The sequence below is a fragment of the Chinchilla lanigera genome, unplaced genomic scaffold, assembly GCF_000276665.1.
Source record: "Chinchilla lanigera isolate Chin_1 unplaced genomic scaffold, ChiLan1.0 scaffold00029, whole genome shotgun sequence".
Classification (NCBI taxonomy): Eukaryota; Metazoa; Chordata; class Mammalia; order Rodentia; family Chinchillidae; genus Chinchilla; species Chinchilla lanigera.
In genome coordinates this window covers 7140295-7162535 of record NW_004955430.1, presented here as the reverse complement: position 1 = coordinate 7162535, position 22241 = coordinate 7140295, and the positions used below count along the sequence as shown (strand labels likewise).

Sequence of the window (22241 nt, the reverse complement as noted above, 5' to 3'; positions counted from 1 at the left end):
TTACCTAGGAAAGGCTTAACCCTTCATGAAATTACTTTCCTCAAGATTTATTTGCACACGAAGTACTTCTACATCTTTTAAGTTTTTAATGATTGCCAGATTTCCATATCTGTAATCCCAGTACTCGAGGCAAGGGGGTCGCCCAAGTTTGAGGCCACTCTGGGCTACCTAGTGAGCTCAAGGCCAGCCTGCACCTGGTCTCACTATGTAGAGAGAGCTCATAGATAGCCCTATGAGCTCACTAGGTAGCCCAAGCTAACCAGAACTCCTGGCTCTGCCTCCTAAGTGCTGGGATTACAAACGTGTGCCTCTACACCTGACTTCAATCATTTTTTAAAATGATTTTTAGCTTCATTGTTTATTTCTAGTTACTGTAGTGTGAAGGCTTTCTTGGTATATTCTTTTATATCCTAACCAAAAATAGAATTCTAGGAAGCACTATTTAAAAGAGTTGTTTTTATTTATTTATTTATTTTAATTTTAAAGAGAGTAGTACATGAGAAGCAAACAAATAAAAATGTAGAACAGTAGCAGCACCCCAGTATCACGAACATAAGCAAATCAAAGGAAGAACATTCAGAGTGATACAGGGTCTCAAGACAAATTAATACAAGTCAACAGTGGTTGTTACCTTGCATATCATTATCCTCAACTACGTTGCTCAGACTATCAGATGTAAGAATGAAAGATTGTTCAAACCATTAAAGAGAATAAGAAAATAATTCTTCAATAAAACATTAGAGATAATACAGAGTTTCACTAGACAAGATGGTAGGAGTTCACCATTGTAATTCCATTGCATATTGTTACCTTCAAATCAGTTGCTCAAACCGCCAGACACAAGCATGCAAAGTCGATCAAGAGTTGTTTTTAGAGTTGAAGGAAGGGTAGGAGAATGGAAAAAAAAAGAAGTTACATCATGAACAGGTACACATTCCCTATGATGAACGTGATCACTATATATATCTAAAGTGTACCAATAAACTTACTTAATTAAAAAGAGTTGCTTTTATGCAGCATAACACTATGAAGCAATGCTATGATGCAGTGATCATTAATAACTTCCTTTCAATTTGTTCTTCTTCTAATTTGAAAAATAAAACTCTAGCATGAAGTGCTTTATAATGCCATTGTATAGAAATACATTCCCTCTTTTTAATTTCAGGACTTTTTAAAATGTGCTAATGAAGCCTGCAGTGCACGTAACCTTCAGCCTGTTAAATTTTTTCTTGAAAAAATGATTCAGACCTATGAAATGATGATTGTTAGACATGGGTAAGACTGTAGATTATCTGCCATCATTTGATGTTACTTTAATTAAATTTTTAAAACAACAAAATTTGTATACCAAAAAAGAAAAAAAAATGAACTTTACTAGGTAGGATAGAGAGCAAAGAGATTTTCACCTCCCAGAAGTTTATACAACAAAGGTTTACTTCTCTCACACTACCTGTCCAGTAAGAGTTACCCTAAAAAAGTTACCCTAAAATTCTAATTTCATTATGTATAGTTGTTTTCCAGGTTACCTAAAGGGATCTAAATATTTTATCATTCCATAGCAATAATTGTCAATCTTTTAGCATCTGATATCTATTAATTTGCCACCAAGATAGTGACATATATTGTCTTTTTTATTATGCCAAGAACACCTTCCTCCCTTTTAGGTATCAATAGCTATCATTAAGGATGGGCTAAGTTATTTTATTTTAGAGACTTTTTATTATATTCACTTTTGTAAACAATTGTATTACAATAATGTGGAAAATTTGATATAAAGTTAACCAATTTAGAAATTATATGTTTTTGCCATGTCCAAGAAAATATCATAGAATTTTAAAAATTATATATAGCAATTATCACAGGGTAAAATTTTATATACTGATTATACTGCATATTGTTGTCTTCACATTAGTTGTTCAGCTGGGGAGATAGCTCAGTAGCATAAGTGCCTGCCTAGCAAGTGTAAGATCCTGAGTTCAATTCCCAGTCCCCAAAGAAAAAAAATTAGTTGTTCAGATTACCAGATGTAAGTATGCAAAATTGATCAAAAAAATTTAAGCAATATAACTATTGGTGAATTCCTACCATCCTGTTTAGTGTAGCTCTGTATCATTTCTATTTTTTAAATTACTTTTTATTCTCTTTAATGGTTTGATCAATCTTGTATTCTTACATCTGGTAATATGAGCAGCTTCGTTGAAGATAACAACATGTAATATAACAGCTGCTGTTAATTCCTATCGTTTTGTTTTGAAACCCTGTATCATTTTTATTGTTTTGTGTTGTTTTGTTTTTGTCTATGTTGTTGTTATTTTGTTATTGTTTTTATTCTCTTTAAGATAAATTTTATATACTGGTGTAAATAATTAATTTGCCATTATTTTTTAGAATCTTATTGTATCATTACTTCTTCAATAGTTTTATGTTAGTAGGAGAGCCTTTTGCTGCCAAGACAAAAGTTCTGCATGTGCTGGCTGATACTTTAACTCTTATGAATGAATATGGCTATGGAGAGGAAGAAAAGGTCATTTACAGGACTGTAAACCCCAAGTCAATTACTATGGGCCAACTTTTTGGGCAGTTTGACCCAGTGTCTCATGAGGTAATCTACAATATAACTTCTCAGCTCCCTTATTGACAGTGCACATTAGAGCAAGAAATTGGAGATGTTTTTGTTTTTTTCTACTAAATCCAACTTAGCACAACTTTCCATTTCTTCCTTTTATTTCTTCAGTGGACTGATGGTATTGTGGCAAACACTTTTAGAGAATTTGCATTATCAGAAACGCCTGACCGAAAATGGGTTGTATTTGATGGTCCTATTGACACTTTGTGGATAGAGAGTATGAACACAGTACTGGATGATAATAAAAAGGTAAATCATCATGATAAAAAACAGATCCGATTCAGATGTGATTAAGCAATTTTATGTTCAACAGCTGATCAACTAGGATTATCTATTTCAAATAAACAATGTATTAAATATGTTTATAAGTGAGCATTTTAATGAAAACTGTGCTGTAATCTTTTTTCATAGAATTAAAGTATTATATTAAAACCACTATAACAGGAAGTAATCGTCTAAGTAATAACAAATGTTAAGTACCTTCAGTCTTATACTATCTTATAAAACTTAAATATTCTAAGGGAAAATAAAGAGCTCTCATTTCTTTTCAAAATATTGAATGCTTCAGTACTCATATGTAATATATGACCTTAGGAGGTGTGAAATAAAAGAACTAGGAAATGAAGGCCTACGAATACTTATTTCATTTGAGAGAGAATATAGATAGTATCAAAATATGAACTAATTCTAAGTATAGATACTGTGATTTTTTTTTAGTGTATACGTACATTCAACATAACTATGACCTAAATAAAGGTGCATAAAATTTCCCATAAAGTTTACTCATGCATCTTCTCAATCTGTACATACTCCCTCAGGGATAATCACTGTTCTGATTTATGTGATAAACGACTTGCAGGTCCTTCATGTTAATGGAATCATATTCTTTAGTGATTTCCATTTTTAAAAAAAATCAATGTATAATGAGATATTGATGTTGAAGTGATATCTAAGGCTCAGGATCAAGTAGAAGCATTGTCTCATATTAGCTGTGAGGGAAATATGAAAGGGAAATTCAGATATATAGATTCGATAGTGGAAATTTAAAGACAGATGCTATGATTACCTCTCTTTTCTTTGTGAAGTGGTAGGACCTGGTTCTTTGAAGACTTGAGGAAGTATGTGGTTTCAATTAGCCATTATGAAAAATGGGAAAGATGCCTGCCTAGAAAAACATAAGAGCACATCTGGGTAACTCCAAGGGCCTTATTGAAAAGAAGTACTGGAATTATTATTCATACTACCAAGGTCTGCCTGTGTGAAGTAGTATCTGCTGTCCTAAACAGTGTGGATGTAGTGTAGGTGATGTTGGAAGCCTGGAAATAAAGACTTTAGATACATAACCAAGAGAACAGTACAAACATTCGACCACATAACAGAAGTCCTCTCATGAAGGAAATGAAAATAGCACTGGTGTGAAAATCCTAATGAAAATGAAGAGCAAGTGCATTAGGTGACAGTGAGTGGGAGAACTAGATGGATTGGAAGCTAGAAGCAGAGACTGAAATGTTTGAATTTAGTGTTTCAGAATTATGTAGTGTTTCAGGAGAGAAGTTTACAGATACATGAAATGGATGGCTGGAGTTGAGTAAGGAAAAATAAGTGAAAATAAGGCGGTCAAGGACCTGACGGTTTATTATGTTGAGAGGTTCATCTCCGTGAGCACTGGATCAGGCCAGTGCTATAGAAGAGAAAACTAACTAATGAGGGAGAATCCTTGGGTGCCGATGGGTGACCACAAATGCGGAGGCTGTCAAAGGGGACAGGGTTAAAAAACAAAACAAAGGGGACCAGCTTGTACTTGATGGTGGAATAGAAGTAGTTGGAAACAACATAGTAAAGTGAGGAAAATGCTGATTCCATCTTCCAAATTGATGGCAGTTAAGAGACTTCCTGAAATAATCTGGTAGATGATTAAAGGTATTCTAGACCCACATTATCCAATCGAGCTTTCTGCAATGCTGGAAATATTTGCACCGTCTAATAAGATAGCCAATGTTCACGTGTAACTCTTAAACATTTGAAGTGTACCTTAGTGAAATTGAAGAACTGAATTTTGAATTTCATTAAAATTAAATGTAAAGAACTACCTATGCTAGTGGCTACCATATTGGTCAGTCCAGCTCTACAATGTTCATTTATTTTGCATCTGAGAAGCTGAATCTAAGGATATTAAGTGTTAACAAAGTTGTTAAGTATTATTATTGATGGGCTAATACAGGGGCTAGAGTGAGGGTTGTAGAAGCACAGAGGGAACAGAAATAGAGGAAGAATTTTGAAGACTTAGCAGTGAACTTAATTTTGTATATCAAGTTAATAATAATAATCATTATTAAAAGCTAATGATAACTTCAAAAGTACAAGATATAGGAGAAGATAAAATGGTTTTAGTAATAATGGACAAGATAAAAATTTGAGAGAAAGGAAGCAGCTGATAAATTCAGTTTTTGACATCCTTGATAAAAGAAGTGTTTTAAAGTTTTTTTATTATGTACATGTTTGCAGTGTATAATGAATACATTCATTGTAGGGAGTTGGTACATGTACACAACACATTTTAATTCTTTTAAAAAGAAGTGTTTTTAGATTAAAGTAGATACAACTACTCTATTATATCACAGAAGATACTTTTTATTATAAGTAAAATAAACTTTCATGAAAAATTTAAAATATTTTTTAATGTTTCAAAAATGATTGCCTTTAGCTTTGCCTTATGAGTGGAGAAATCATTCAAATGTCCCCTCAAATGAGTCTTATCTTTGAAGCAATGGACCTTTCCCAAGCCTCAGTAAGTTCATAATTTAATGCAATAGTGGATTATGTGTTTTTCCATTGTTCACTTGTTCATTTGTTAATTTAGTCAAAAGTAGCTTTTATTATGTGTCACAAAATGGGTTTGGAACTGGGAATGCAAAGATGAACCAGACACAGTATAAGCTTAGGAAGGATGAGAAGCATGCTAATAAATCCCAGTATATAGTTACATGTAAGTGCTCTAGAGTAAGGCCTGATTGAACATCCAGAAGGGGAATAAAGAGAGGAGGGCCATGGAAGGTATTTTATTTTGTTTTGAAGAAGATATAAGATTTCTCCAGGGAGATTGGTTGGGCCTGAGCATTCCAAATCAGGACAAGCTGATGTATAAAGAAAGACAGAGCCATTAAATGCCTGAGGAACAGAACTAAAAATAGTTTTCTGTGTGGGGAAGATCTAGTGCATTTGAGGCTGCAGAGGTAGACAGAAGCCATATCATGAAGAACTACACAAGTCGTGCTAAGACATAGTTGGTAATTGCTAGGTACCACAGGTATAAATGCAAGTGAGGGTAAACAAAGCTTGTCTTTTTTCTCTAGCCGGCCACTGTAAGCCGTTGTGGCATGATTTATTTGGAGCCGTCACAGTTAGGATGGGAGCCACTTGTGTCTTCATGGTTGAATTCACTGAAAGAACCTCTATGTGAGCCAGAGCACCAGGCTCTCCTGAGTGGACTTTTTGACTGGTTAACAGCACCTTCTTTAAAGTTTCGTAAGAAGAACTGCAAGGTAACACTGTAGTTCTCTAACCTACTCAATTTTCTTTAGTTTCCACTCAGCTTAACCAAGTTTAGAGTCACAATTATAACTAAAACTAGTTTTCTCTTTAAAATTTAGTATCCCTAGTTTGTTTTATATTGCTTAATGATAGCTGACTTAGAAGGTAAATTTATTCCAGTTAAACTATCTGCATCAAGCCATTATATTTAAGCTTTTTACCTTTCAAAAATATTTAAAACATATGACTTTATAAGCTCACACGTGTATTTAGTATTTTATAAGAATATTATATATTGTGTTAGTTCCCTAAGGCTGTCATAAATTACTGCAAACTGGATGGCTTAAAACAATAGAAATTTATTCTCTCAGGTTTGGAGGCTGTAAATCTAAAATCAAGATGTTGGCAGGGCTATGCGTCCTCTGAAACTCTGAGAGTCTTTCCTGACCTCTTCTGTATACTAGTAGCTGCAGGGGTCACTTGGCTGTGGCCACTCTACCTCCAAATCTCTTCTTCCAACTTCACACGGCCTTCTACTCTGTCTCCCCCTCTGACACTTATAATCACTGGGGTCTTGGATTTAGTGCCTGCTGGATAATCCAGAATGATCTCCTTATCTCAGTATCCTTAATTACATCTTCAAAAACCTTTTTCCAATAAGACTATGTTCATAAATTCCCGGGGTTGGGACACTGAAATTTCATTTTGAGGGCAACTATTGAAATGTCACTACCACACACATGTATACCACATGTATACCACTACCACATACATGTATACTTACATATAAATAAATAAATATACTGATATACAGAGGGAAAAGAGATATCTAGTAGATTTCTCACCCTAAATATTATTTCAGGAATAAGAAAATAGTCATAAAAGTAAAATTGAACAATCCCATTTTATGAAGATTTAATACGGTATCTTCATAGAATAAACCCACAAAATTTTTTGTAGTTTTTTTTAGTTTTAAAGCTCTAATACTATACATTGTAAGTAGTACACAATAGTCCCCATCTTTCCAGATGAGTGAAAGATTTTCTTTTTATAATTCTCACATTTTTTAATATTCAGTCAATTCCAAAGAGCTATTGATTTTCTTTCCTTCATAGTGTTTCTATTTTTTCTCTTCAGGGCTGTTTCTTCAACCATTGGCTCATCCTACGCTATTATAGTAGCCTCAGTTCTGATCTTCATTCTTTCCTACTTGAATCAATACAGTAAAGCTCCTCTGGCCAGCATACATCTTGCTACTAGAATGAAGATTCTAAAACACACACCTTCACCTTAAGCCAAAAACCACTTCCTTGGAACCCTCTTCCTCTTATAATGAAACTCCTTAATACAGCCTGTAATGCCTCTTGAGATCTGACCCTCACCTGCTTCTCAAGGCTTATGTTTTACCCTTCCTCCTTCACACCCCATTTTTATATCCTACAGAATCTCTTTAATAATTTGTTCCTTCTTATATCTTCATTTCCTGCCTTGTGTAGTTTTCCTGCTTTGAACATTTTTCTCTTCTTTACCTATCTAACTTACATTCTTCCTTGCAAATTCAGCTCAACTACAAAGTCCTCCAAGAAAATCTGCACACACTTCAGGAAGAGAAAAACTTGTATAAATATTTTAATACTAAATTTACTGAGACATCCTGAGATTAACAGAAGTTACCTTTGGCCTCTGTAGTTACAAGAGGCGCTCTAAGTGGTGACCATTAGCTTCCAGACATTTATGAGTATGGTGAGCTGCTGCTTGGGTAACCTTGGTTATTGAGATTGGGGCACATGTATTTTCAATTTCTTATCTAAGGGCTGGCAGTGTAATAGGATTTCTTTTTTTTTTTAAATATATGTCTCCCTGGTATGAAAAACTGGAAGAGTAAAGAAGGTCTAAAATATATAATAGATACTGTGAAATGGGAAGAAATTGTTCAAAAGGCAAAAGGAACTAGGACGGGTGAAAGGGGGAAGAGTAGTAGGTTTTCTGCAACATACAGCATCCTCTAGCGTCCCCTGTACCAGGATGACACCATCAGCTGAAGAAATTTCATACTATTTTCCCTTTCCTGAAGTGTGCTTACGTTATTTTGGCAGACTCTGTATTGCTTCCTCTGGGAACCTGTTTTTGTTCATCCCTTTCCCATCTCCCTGAGTCTGTGCTCCTCCTACCCTGAGATTTCCTCTGTCACATAATTAGTATTGGACCATATTATTTTTGTCTACTTAGTTTTACTATGGCTGGTTTTCAGGGATCATGTCTTTATTTCTGTATCTCCTAACTTGGTCTACAGGTATATAGATATATATGTCTTTCATAAATATTTGTTGAATAAATAAATGAATAAATAGCTACAAAAGGCTTCATTTTTTTGTATCCTTAGGGCATTGTTTATTTGTTTACAGTTGCTACTTTTCATTTGGAATAATAATATGTTATGGACAATAATGGCCAAAATAAAATATTTGAGAAAAATTTTTATCATGCCTGCAATTTAAATTCTTTCAAGTTTAATGTTATAAACTTTTTAAATGGTAGCAAAGTTTTATTAAAGGTAGGAAAAGAAACAGACTCTGTAGAGCAAGTTTAGGCCAAGTAAAAGTAGAAGTACACCCTACAGTGTGAGGGTGGACCACCATACAAGAAAGAACACAGTGGTCCAAATGCTATAAACTTTTTTTGGTACTGGGAATTGAACTCAGAACCTCACACTTGCCAGGCAGGCACTGTGCCACTGAGCTATATCCCTGGCCCAAATATTATATAAACTTTAAAAAAAATTTTTTAGTTTTTGTTGGGTGTCACTACCTAGTTCAGTCTGGCCTTGAACTTTTACTGTGTAGCTCATGTTGCTCTTTTTTAGGGGATGGGTACTGGGAATTGAACTCAGAGCCTCATGCTTGCCAGGCAGGTGCTGTGCCACTGAACTACATCCCCAACCCCTAACCCAGGATAGTATTGAACTCACTGTGGTCCTCCTGCCTCAGCCTCCCTAGTACTGCAGTTACAGTTGTGCACCACTACATTCGTCTCCCTTATCTGTTTTTTAAATACATTATTTCCCTTTTTTTATTCTTTAAATAAGATGAAAGTTAATTAAAATACCTCATTCTTTTCATTTTGCAGGAACTGTTTCCTACAAGTAATAGTAATGTGGTTGTATCTCTCACACGCCTTTTTGAAGTACTGCTCTGTAATGTGGTAGAAAATGATCCTACTAGCAAGCACATTCGTGTTTGGATTATGGTTAGTTTTACACTTAATGTGGGTGTAAAATACAATATAAAATACACTTCTGGAAAATAATATTTGTATTCAGAAAGATGTTTATGGCATCCGAGAAGTTTTTTTGGTGATCATTGAAAGAATAACTGAAGACACTAAAGTTGGTTTGATTTGGTATTCTGTTTTTTGGGGGTTTTTTTGGGTTTTTTTTTGTTTGTTTTTTTTCTGGTACTGAGAATCAAACTCACGACCTTGCGCTTGCCAGGCAGGCGCTGTGCCACTGAGCTAAACCCCCAGCCACTGATTTGGTATTCTGATGCTAAAAAAAAACTTTAAAGAAAGTAAAATATGTCGTGAACAAAAACTACCTCTTTATGTATAATAGATCATAGTGTGATAAACACTTAAAGTGATTTAATTTTGACATTAGGTGAATTGATTTTGTCTTAATGTTAAATCAGCCTGTAGGCAGCATTGAAACTAGCTATACAACCAGCTAGGTAGAATGTTGCAAGCACAATCCTTGCAGATGTCACTAGTCCTGGTTGGCTAAAGTCCAGAGGTGAAGAAGATAAGAGACTCTGGGAATAGTGAGCAGAAATTATCAAAGGGAGCCAAAGGAAAGAGTTTTTTGTCTTATTTTGTTTTTGGACCTTTTTCTCTGTCTGTACCTCTTTCCTATCTGCCACCTCATTCTTAATGCCTTGAAGTTTTCCGCTCTGCTTGTCTCTTCTACTCTGTGGCAGTAGCAGTTCTCTTCCATTATTTCCCCCTCATCTTGTTGCCAAAGAAAATCTTTTTCCTCAGAGATCTCACATTCCACGGTGGTATGCTGCTAACCTAACGTAACTTCTTTCTTTCCACTCCCTTTGCCTTCTTCCACCTTAGAGGAAGTCAAACAGACATGTTTGAAGCATAACTTTTTTTCTCCCTGGTTTGGAACTGTCTTTCACAGGCAGTTCTCAATATTCCTTCATACCTATTATCATTACTTTTACAAATTAAAGAAGTATCCCAGGAATATATACAAATATATTTATATTGCTTGAAAATAGTTTGCTTTTTCAGCAAACCCAAACTCCCAGCCTTTCAAACGGTCGAGAATCACTTCTAAAGACTTACATGGGATGAAAATTTTCTCTTAAAATGTATTTGATTTTTTTTTTCAGCCTCATAGTGCATGTCCCTGAAGTAAAATTCTAAAGCCAAAAGTAGGTTTTTCATCTATACTGGTCTCCTGCCCCCCTTAAGGCAGTTATTTTTAGGGCCCCATGCAACCTTCTCAAGGTATTTTACTTTTTATGTACTTTTTATATGTATACATTTTTATATATCTTAACATACTATGTGTGCTAATTTGCATTCTTACTCACAATATGTTTTGGAGATTGTACCATATCAGTACGTATAGAGTTACCTTGTTTTACAACAGCTGTCAGAGTGTATAGCATAATCTAAGTAAGCAGAACCCCTACTGAAGAACATTTGGGTTGCTCCTGATCTTTGACTATTGCAAAGAATGCTGCAGTGAACATTCTTGAACATTTATCATTTTCACAGGTGGAAATACAATTGAGCATAAACTAAAAGTGATATTTTTAGATCATTTGTTATATGGACATTTAAAATTCTGAAAGATATTGTCAGAAAAACGACTCTATATGAACAGGTCTTAATATATTAAATTTTAGTTAAATTTTTCTTTACATTTCATTAAACGTACCTTAAATCAAATTTTTTTCAACCAACAGGCTTGCTTTATATTCTCTTTAATTTGGTCCATTGGGGGAAGTTGTGATACCGATGGTCGTCTTGCTTTTGATACTTTCATACGATTGACCATACTGGGGAAAGATGAAGAAAATCCAGTACCGGCCTGTGTGGGTAAATGGGAATGCCACTTCGATGAGAAAGGCCTGGTCTATGACTATATGTATGAGGTACGACATGAAGTGCTTGTTATCACAAGATGTTTTGACTCTCGAGTTGTATTTTTCAGTCCTTTGTCTATACTTCTTCACTATAACTTGTGGCAGCGTAGATCAACTTGCTTTATTAATAGTTCTGTTTATCTACTTTATAAAATAATTGGTAGAATAGTTTTAACCAACACGTATTTAAATAATCATTTTATTTATACAAATTTTATTTCACAGCATCTAAGATCTGAATAGATTCTCAGTTATAGTTTTGCCTACATTATGGAAACTTGGGGGAGTACCTAGCAGAGCCAGATTTGAGCCTGGTTCTGCTGACTAAACAGTGCAGGACTCTTTCCCTAAAACCATGCTAACACAGAGCTTTAAGAATATGACTAAAAAAGAGAATTTCATCTCCATTCATTGTACTAAGAAGCCAATAAAGTGATCTCTAAAAGTAAAAAATCAAGAGGTGAAAACATAAGCATATTCTTTAAGAGTTGAAGTAAGTACCAAAATGCATAGTTTAAAGAAGCAAAGGTAGTAGCCACAAAGGAGGAGAATGTGGGAGTATGGAATTGCTGTTTTTCTTAATCTTGTAAAACTTTTCACTCTAAAATATGTGTATATATAACTTTGATAAAAATAAAACTAAAACTTAAAAAATATGTAGTAGTAAAGACATTTTTACCTAACCTTGCAAAATGACCACCATTCAAATACATACCATAGATATATAGAAATTGCTAGAAAATAGAAAAAGATTCTTAGAGCCAGCCACAGCCCTGAAGCAAGGTCATACATTTAAGTTACCTAGCCATGTACTTACCCTTTTATTACTTGGTAGTAGGAGGCCGAGGATCTCCGGGGAGAGGGAAGGACAATCTGGAGAAGAATTTAATGTTTAGGGGTGATGCAGATTGGAAGGCAGTCAAGGTGTGTCAGGACAGCAACTCATTTCAACCAGTGGTTTAGAAGAATTTCAATATTGTAACACTTAGCACACCGTGATGTATGTCCTGGTTGAATGTCAGCCTAGATCAAAATGCCAGAGGATAATTTTAGAAAACAATACAGAGAGAGTTCATGTGATAATTTGTTTTTGGCTAGATTATTGTTTACTGTAAATTATGAAATCAAAGTCCAGTAAATTATAACAAGGTACATTAGAGTGACTCTTAAATAAATACCTGATAGGGCTAGGGATGTAGCTCAGTGGTACAAGCACCTGCCTGGCAAGCATAAGGTCCTGAGTTCCATCCCTAGTACTGCAAAAAGAAAAATAAATAAATACATAAATACCTGATATATACAAAAGGACATCTTAAAGGCATCTTGGGAAGACTGGAGTATAAAGAGAAAGGCATCTTGGGAAGACTGGAGTATAAAGAGAAGTATAAAGGCAAACATATTTGAAGTTGTAGATATGTTGAATTTGTGACAAAATGTCATTAAATTTTTTAGATTATTGTTTACAAAGGAAAATCCAAAAAATTGGTATTTCTTAAGTTGGGTGGTAAATTTATGGATGTTAACCTTATTAATTTGCTTTATGACTTACAGATATTACTTACATTCCTTTATATGCGTTAATATTTCATTGTCAAAGGACAAAAAGACTAAATATTTTAAAAGGAAACAATATAAGTATTGAAAAGAACCTCTAAGATGTGCAAGTACATAGTTATAACACTTTCATATTCTTTTGTAGTTGAAAAACCGAGGTCGCTGGCTCCATTGGAATGAGTTAATTAAAAGTACTACTTTAGAAGATAAACATGTCAATATCCAAGATATCATAGTCCCTACAATGGATACAATTAGATATACATTTCTAATGGATTTGAATATTACCTCTGCAAAGTAAGGAACTCTACCATAAACATACATTTTGAATGTAATGGTGCCATTCTAGTAGGATTATAGCAATTTTTAAAGTAAACTTTGAGGTCATCCAGCAACCTGGGGAGACTGAGTGACACGTCCAAGGTGACATGCATTGTTAACGATAAACCTAGAATCCAGGTTTCCTATTGCCTACTCCAAAGATCTTGCCGATACACTTTGTTGCCTTGCAAGTCACCTCACAACAGTAGAGTGAAAGTCATTTGCAGCGTTATGGTTAAAAACTATGCATTCTAGGCTGATCAATTTTTCTCTTTAAAATAAAAAAACTATGCACGCTGTTTAAAGGTTAAGTATATTCCTGAGATAGCAAACTGACAATGATCCACGTTCTCCCATTATACTTAGATTTTTTTTCTAACATGTCCTATGACAGTTCTGGATTTCATAACTTAGATAAATGTCAGATTTAAAACTCAGTTTTAAATCAGAAGAAGACATTAAAAAGGAGTATATAATAATGATCAGAAACAAACTGTGCTGTAGGCATTACATACCAACTTTCTTAACACTTTTAGTTATTTTTCTTTTAAAGCATTAGGTTTCATTTATCTTAATACTTTAAACCAGAAAAGTTTACATAGGATTCATAAATGTCATGATTTTTCAATAAGAACTTGTTTCTAACTGCATTTTGTGGTGCTATTATCTTGTTTAAAGAAAACAGGCAAATAGCTTATAAGAAAAATTATTTCGTCCCTATTTTGCATCTCTTGATGCATTATTTTACTTTAGAGGCTAATGTTAAAAACTCTTTCACCAGGCACAGTAGTGCACACATGTAATCCCAACTACTTGGGAGGTTGGGATAGGAGGGTCAGACCAACCTGGGTAACATCATGAGACACTGTTGCAATCAATCAATCAATCAATCAATCAACAAATAAATTAATTTTTCCTGGGAAGACAAGGCAGTTGCCAATTCTGGGAAATTCCAAGCACATAGTTCTTTTGTTCCAAAAATCATTCATCAGAAAAATACCTTTAAATGAATAAATACAAGTATGTAATTACAAAGGTAACCATTTACATTGAAATACATTCTTTAAAATATTGACATTTGAGTTATAATAGTAATGTATGTTTCTTTATTAACCATATTAATAAGATCTAGCCGTGGGCATTGATGACTATAATTTTTTTTTCTGAACCGAGAATCAAACTCAGGACTTCGCACTTACTAGGCAGGTGCCGTGCCACTGAGCTATTTTCCTGACCTGAATTATTTTAAAGAAGTATTGAATATGAGTGATATTTTTGAGACATTATAAAAATTGTGGTTACAACTGCTACATTTTATTTACAGAATAATGAAGATATAATTTTTTCATCACTCAAGTTCATAGATGCTCTGAATTTTTCTTTCTTTTTTTTTTTTTTTGGTTTGGGACTAGAATTCACAACCTTGTGCTTGCCAGGCAGGTACTGTACAACTGAGCTATATCCCCAGTCTAGATTCTCTGAATTTTAAGAATTTCTTCAGTTGACTTGTAGACCTGCAGAACAATGTTTTATTTTATTTTTTTTTTAGTATCTTGTTAATTAAAGTTATCTTAGTAAATAGCTTTCTGAAAAGCGAGTGTTAGACTGGTTCATGTAGTGAATTCTGTGATCTGTTTCTAGTTCTAAAAGAACTTTAATTTAGCATTCATCCTTCAGTGATAATCTAAAAATATATAGATCAGCCTCATTTGGCTCACTTAGATAACGTTTTACACTGGAATACTACTCCTCAGTCTTAGTGCTAACTTTTGTTTGTCTTTATGTGTTGTGTGCTGACAGGTTACCAGTCAGAATGAAAATTCTTTCTCTTTAATGGGACTTTCTGAAACTTGTATTCCTTAGAGTTTTGTGAACATAAACTCCTATCATTTTGTCCCCCTTAAAATTAGTAAATTTCAACCAAGGAGAGAAAGCCATGCCTGAGGCTCCACTGAATGAAGAATTTCTTAGTTTGTTTTTTACAAATATTTCAGTTAGTAACTGAATTGACTTAAAATGCTATTACATTTAGTAATCGTTAGCTTTAGAATTCACTGTCATTCCAGTCTCACAAAAATTTAGGGTAACTATGAAACACTCTAAATTTATCTTACTGCTTTCACTTTAGTATTCCATTGCGTATTACTCTGTACCCTAACTAAAATAAGTACAAATAAATCTTTTTGATAGGAGACAAACTTTGACTTTCTTTTTTGAAAAGCTAAGCATATTACTTGTTTTATTAGTGTATTGCGATGTTAATACTTTCAAAATAATAATAATTATTACTGAAGGCTGCAACATTAGGCAAAAATATGTACTAGTCATTACTTTTATAAGTCTTTCATCAAATAACAACCGTAGGTAAACATGACAATTTCTATATAAAGATGATTTGATCAGTACTTGTTTTCAAGTAACCCCAGATTCCTTTGATAAAAATGCATTCTGACTTTTTTCCATTTTGAATAACTTGCTCATTGTTTTCATCAAGGCCACTGCTTTTTGTGGGTCCAACGGGTACAGGAAAATCAGTCTATGTGAAGGATAAGCTGATGAATCACTTGGAAAAGGACCAGTACTTTCCTTTTTATATTAATTTCTCTGCACGGACCAGTGCCAATCAGGTTCAGGTTAGTTGAAAGCCAGAAACATGAGTCAATAATTGTGAACTTATTTATTTATATGATAAATATTTAAAATTGTGTATTAAGTGAGCAGCTGTGTAAATCTGTGAATTTAAAGACAATGTTTTTACCATAGTAGTGGGTTATTGAGCTCTGTCACTTTTTTTTTCCTGAAATGAAGCAATGATTAATTTCTCAGCTGGAGAAGGGGTCCTAAAAGACACCCCCACACACACACACACACCCCTAGAGCATTGGGGTTAGGGACGAGAGAACTTTCATTTGTCCTTCCTGGAGTCCGTATATGATCTATCGGAGCATTTGCTGCTCACTGGATCTTTCTATACCAGAAACCATGTAACTCTATTTCTCACTTTTTGCCTCTAGATATGACAAGATGAAACTATTTCATGAACCCTTTTCTAATTTTCATGTTTACCATTCATTTCCTAGCTTACGCCTACTCATTCTCCCCTGACCCATTTGTATTGTTTTAAGCCTAGGAATTCCTTTAACTTCAAAATCTTACACATTTAGAGCTTTTTTACTGTAGAGTTTTATTTGAATGAAAATAGTTTCAATATTCGCTTTTGCAATGGACAAGTGAATTCCAAAAATATCAGAAGTACAAGAAAACACACATTTATATCAGTTAGAAGTTGCTGAGATTTGTAAAGATTAATGCTTTTAAGTATTAAATAAGTTAATGTTGCGGTATCCAATGAGAAAATTATATACTGTAGAATTATATATATATGTGTGTGTATGTAGAATAGTAATGTAATATATGAATATCTGTGTAGTAATTCTGGGCACCTAGAAGGATTTCAATAAATGCTATTTGAATGACGTTGAGTATGAAGTTCAGTTATCACCTTCAATATGAATGAATAAGGATAAATATGTACATAATGCTGCTTTGCATTCTTTCCTTACAAAGACTGTCACACTCCTTTTCTTTTCCAGCATTAAACATGGCTTTTTATGTTAATTAGGCATTAATAAATTAAGCAAATGATAGCTGCTACTGATTAAAAAAAATCCCATGGATATTGACAATATAATCTTTCTTCTTAATACTTATTTAAATAAGCAAAAATAAGACTAGTAAATTTGTAGTATAAATATAAGTAAATATGTCACTCTTTCTTTTTAAAAATTTAGAATATTATTATGGCCAGGTTGGATAAAAGGCGCAAAGGAGTTTTTGGACCCCCTATGGGAAAGAAGTGTGTAATTTTTATAGATGATATGAACATGCCAGCACTGGAGAAATATGGAGCTCAACCTCCTATTGAATTATTACGACAGTTTTTTGACTGCGGACATTGGTAAATATTTAACTGAAGTCTTAAAAAGTCATGTTGAAGTCATATCTCATGTTTTACATTTTAATATTTCAAAGCAAAACATATATTTCCCAAGATATATTAGGGAAGATATTTAGGGACAATTCACTGCTTATATTTTTCCATACAAAGATTTCCTAAAGGATTTTCTATATTTTGCTTGTTGTGTGAGATGGGGTCTGGCTGTGATGACAAGGCTGTTCTCAAACTTGTGTGCCGAAGCAATCCTTTCACCTTGGAGTAGTTGGGTCTACAGGTGCACATCACTGCATTCAGTTCTGTGTGTGTGTGTGTGTGTGTGTGTGTGTGTGTGTGTGTGTGTGTTACTGGGAACCATAGCTAGAGCTTCCTACAAGACAGACAAGTGCTCTTCCTCTGAAATATACCCCTGGTACCTCTGTAGCTTTCTTGTTAAAGATTATTTTTGTAATGAGTTTATTTATTTATTTATTTATTATGAACACAATAAATTGAAGGAGGTACAGAGATTTTCTGTATATCCCCTGCCCCTATGTATTTGTAACCTCTTCCACTTTCAAATTGTCTATCAGAGTGGCACATTTTTTCAACTGATGAACTTACACTGGTACATCATAGTCACCTGAAGTCTGTAGTTTACGCTAGGATTTGCTTTGCATGGTGTACATCCTCTGCATTTGGAAAATGTATAATGTCATGTCTCCATCAATATGAAATCATCCAGTGTATTTTCACTGCGCTAAAATACTCTTATCTTTTTCCCCTTCTAAACTCTAGCAATCACTGATCTTCTGATTATCTTCATAGTTTCACCTTTTCTAGAATGTCTTACTGTTTATTAGCTTTCTCTGGGTCTAACAAATACCTGAACTAATCAACTTATAAAGAAAAAACATTTTATGTTCATAGTTTTGAAATTCCAGCCCATAATCAGTAGGGCCCGCTGCTTTTAGAACTGTAGAGAGGCACACTGTCGTGCCTCTTCACGGTAGTCCACCCTATGTTGCAGGGTGTATTTTTACTTTTATTTCCTTTTACTCAGCCCAGACTCGCTTTGCAGAGCTTATTTCTTCCCCTGCCTTTCTGCATTTTCTTCTACCTTTAACAAGTGTGAAACTTTGCCACCATTAAAAAGAAGAAAGAATGGTGGAGAGGCAGAAGATCATGACAGGGAACACATAGGGAGCAAAATCACTTGTCTCATGGCTGGGAAGCAAAAGAGAGGAAGAAACTAGGGTCCCACAGTCCCCTTAGAGGGCATTCCCAAATGACCTAAAACCGCCCACTAGGTGCCACCTCTTTAAGTTTCTACCACTTCACAATAGTGCCAAGGTGGAGCCAAACCTTTAATCTGTAGGGCTTGGGGGGATAGTCCAGATCCAAACTGTAGTTGGAATCATATAGCATATAGCCTTTCCAGGTGGTCTTCCTTCCTTCCTTCTTCCCTTCCTTCCTTCCTTCCTTCCTTCCTCCCTCCCTCCCTTCCTTCCTCCTTTCCTTCCTTCCTTCCTCCCTTCCTTCCTTCCTTCCTTCCTTTTTTTCTTTTGTTTGTTTGTTTCTTTCTTTTATTTTGTACTGGGACTTGAACTCAGGACCTTGCACTTGACAGGCAGGTGCTTGTGCCCCTGAGCTATATCCCCAGCCCCAGATGGTCTTCCTTCATTTAGTACGATGCATTTAAGCTTCCTCTATATCTTCTTATGACTTGACAGCTCATTTATTTTTAGTGCTGAATAGTAATTCCTTGTCTAGATGTATGACAGTTTATTAAACCATTCCCCTGCTAAAGGACATCTTGGTTGGTTCCAGACTTTGGAAATTATGAATAAAGCTGCTGTAAACATTTGTGTGCAGGTGTGTGTGGACACAAGTTTTAAACTCCTTTGGGTAAATACCAAGAAGCACAATTATGAGCTCATATGGTTAGAATATGTTTAGTTTTATAAGAAATTGTTAAACAGTCTTCCAAAGTAGCTTGCACTCCCATCAGGAATGAATGAGAGTGAGTGTTGCTTCATGACCTTTATACTACTTGGTGTGGTCAGCATTCCGAAGTTTGGTCATTCTAATAGGTGTGTGGTGCTATATTGTTGGTACTTTAATTTGCATTTTCCTGATTACATATGCTATGGAACATCCTTTTATATATTTATTTGTCAAGTGTATCTCTTCTTTCGTGAGATGTCTATTAGGGTCCTTGGCTTATTTTTTAAGCAGATTGTTTGCTTTCTTATTGTTCAGTTTTAAGAGTTATTTGTACTTTTGGATGCCAGCTCTTTGTCATTTGTCTTATATGTCTCTTACAAAATATTCTCCCAGTCTGTGGTTTGTCTTCTCATTCTCTTGACGTTGCCTTTCAAAGAGCAGAAGTTTTAATATTAATGAAGTGCAGCTTCTCTGTTATTTCTTTTGCACATCATACCTTTGACGATGTATCTTAAAAAGTCAGTGTCATACCCAAAGTGATCTAGATTTCCTTCTATGTTATACTCTATGACTTTTGCATATAATATGTTGTATCGCATAAGTTTGTGTTTTGCACTTAATATTTAGGTCTGTGATCCACTTTGGATGAGTTGTTGTAAAGAGTGTAAAGTCTGTCTGATTTTTTTTCTTTGCTTATTTATTACCCATTTTCCCAGCTCCATTTTATTTGTTGAAAGACTATCTTTGCTGGACCTAGGAGCCAGCACACCCTTTTTAGTCAAAGAATTTCAGCATTAAAGGACTTAATGGCCTGTTGAATATAGTCACCTTTTTACTCTGAGTAGTTCCAACTAAATTGTGTCAGATACACATTTCTGATTAAAAGTTTGAATCTTTGTTATTCTGTAATGAGTCTCTTTCTGTATAACAAAGGTGCTATTTAAACACCCAGTGCACTCTGGAGATTAGGTTTGAGGTGAGAAAAATAAAATCAGGACTTGGCCATAATGAGGGTGACTGTATATTTTGTTGTTCAAACTGAGAATAAGGTATTTTTCTTACAGCAAGCACAAAGCAGATTGTCTTAAGTAAAATGGAACATATGATCACCCTACCTATATCCAGCTATAAGCAGGTCATAGAAGCATTCATCCATGCTTTTCTGCATTTGGAGAAAGAGAAGGAAAAGTGGACAAATTGGGAAGAAGAATAGGACAAAAGCAAAAGAAGGGCAAGAGGAAGGGATATTCTACACACACAGAATCTGGGCAATAGAATTAGTGTCACAAAAGGGAGAAATAGTATTCTATTTGAAATTTAAAAATTCACTTGAAACATTACCTAAAGTTATTCCTTTCACAGAAACTACATGAAAGTTATGTTTCTAGGGATATCTATATTTCATTCCATCTTATTTTCTGTATAACAGATTATTTAAATTTTTTTGTATGGTTTCAAGGTATGACCTTAAGGATACAAGTAAAATCACACTGATTGATATACAACTGATTGCTGCGATGGGCCCTCCAGGTGGTGGAAGAAATCCAGTCACCCCTCGTTTTATTCGTCATTTCAACCTTTGCACTATTAATACTTTTAGTGATGAAACTATGGTCCGGATCTTCTCATCAATTGTGGCATTTTACTTTAAAATTCATTTATTTCCTCCAGAGTATTTTTCAGTTGGGAACCAGATAGTCAGTGGGACAATGGAGGTAAGCAAATAATGCATTGTAAAATGTTTTGGCTTTATAAGTTACCTTCACTTTCCCCTTTAAAAAATGTTTTTATTAGTATGTGTTTGCAGGACATAATGATTAGAATTATCATGGGGAGTTGGTACATGTACATAATACATCTCAATTCTTTTTTCTTTTATCTCCTACCTCCATCTCTGCTCCTTCCAATTCTTGGTTCCCTTCACATGCACAAAAGGTCTATTTTCATCTTTTTTCCCATCCCTTTTAAAAACCATTTTTCCACCCTGCCATCTACTTTGGCCTTCATTGTCAGTGAAGTTCTTCAGAAGATTTAGGAATAGGAAGATTGCAAGCTTTGATATTAGCCTAACTGGGGTTGAACCTTGACTGCTATTTTCTAACTATAGGACCTAGTGATTTGACCTTTTATAGGCCAGTTTTTTAATTACTAAAATGGAATGTAATACTTATTTCACAAGATTGTTATAGGGAATTCATCTAGTATAAGTATCTACCACGTGATACTCTATGAGGGTATTACCCTCATTGTCAGGTTCCTACTATGATATTTATTAACTTTCTTTTTTTTCTTCACATTCTTAAGCATCTTAAAAATATATTACTTTTACAAGTCAAACCACATAAGTTAGAAGGAATAGTGAAAAAATAAGAAAGGTAGGAGCAGAAAACAAGACTGCCCTTGTGGCATTAACTTGTTCAGAGTGTTAGTTTGCCCTTGCTCAGAGGCTAGAGCCAGCCTCATATCTAATGGTAAAAGGAAAAAATGCATTTAAAGGTAAGCTGGTGATAACCTCACCAAAGTAAGCTTTCTGGAAGCTTGGTAAGTGGAGTTCACTTTGTGATGAGACTGGAACAGGAAGCAAAAGGCTCCCTAGAAATCACTGCATCAGTTTCCACAGATGTTTTATCTTTTTAAGGTTCTCCCTTTGTTTTGGTGGAAAATTTGTAGTATTTGAGAAACTATGAGCTAAGAGGTAGCATATTTATTCTGATATAGAAAAGTACATCTGTTTATAAAATCTATTTCTATTTCAGGTATCTCTTGCAAAGGTGGGGGAGTTGATCAGCTAGAATGGGATGCAGAAAGGACTTTTCCATCCCCATTCTTTGAAGCATCAGACACCTTTCATATGCAGAGTTTGGGACAGGATGAATTGTAGAACACATACACACATTATTTATTTATCTACTTATCAGGCTATGTTGCAAAAGATTTAATTTATCCTCCTCAAAAAGAATATTAACTGTCATTTGATGGATTTAGTATATAGTTAAAATATGCTTCATTTCCATATTATGCCAATTAAGATGGAAGAAGAGGGGGACAGAGAGCATAAGAGAGAAAAGGGAAAGAAAGGAATAAATTGATTTCTTTCCAAGAGAATTTAAATCATTTATTGATCACAGATGATAATGAATAACTGACATGCTTCATTCACATCTATCATTTT

The 22241-nt window shown here is 34.5% G+C and overlaps 1 protein-coding gene across 4 annotated transcripts in view; it reads left to right on the top strand.

The window, feature by feature from the left end:
* The window catches only part of Dnah12 (dynein, axonemal, heavy chain 12), a 233858-nt gene that overhangs the window by 110392 nt on the left and 101225 nt on the right, over nucleotides 1-22241 (top strand). For all 4 annotated transcript variants that reach the window (XM_013515596.1, XM_013515597.1, XM_013515598.1 and 1 more), the window contains exons 30-40: nucleotides 1166-1275; nucleotides 2419-2602; nucleotides 2735-2875; nucleotides 5331-5414; nucleotides 5980-6168; nucleotides 9284-9403; nucleotides 11134-11322; nucleotides 13013-13164; nucleotides 15683-15821; nucleotides 16980-17146; nucleotides 20529-20784. In XM_013515596.1, coding sequence (XP_013371050.1) covers nucleotides 1166-1275; nucleotides 2419-2602; nucleotides 2735-2875; nucleotides 5331-5414; nucleotides 5980-6168; nucleotides 9284-9403; nucleotides 11134-11322; nucleotides 13013-13164; nucleotides 15683-15821; nucleotides 16980-17146; nucleotides 20529-20784 — 1731 coding nt within the window. The remainder of the gene's footprint in view (nucleotides 1-1165; nucleotides 1276-2418; nucleotides 2603-2734; nucleotides 2876-5330; nucleotides 5415-5979; nucleotides 6169-9283; nucleotides 9404-11133; nucleotides 11323-13012; nucleotides 13165-15682; nucleotides 15822-16979; nucleotides 17147-20528; nucleotides 20785-22241) is intronic.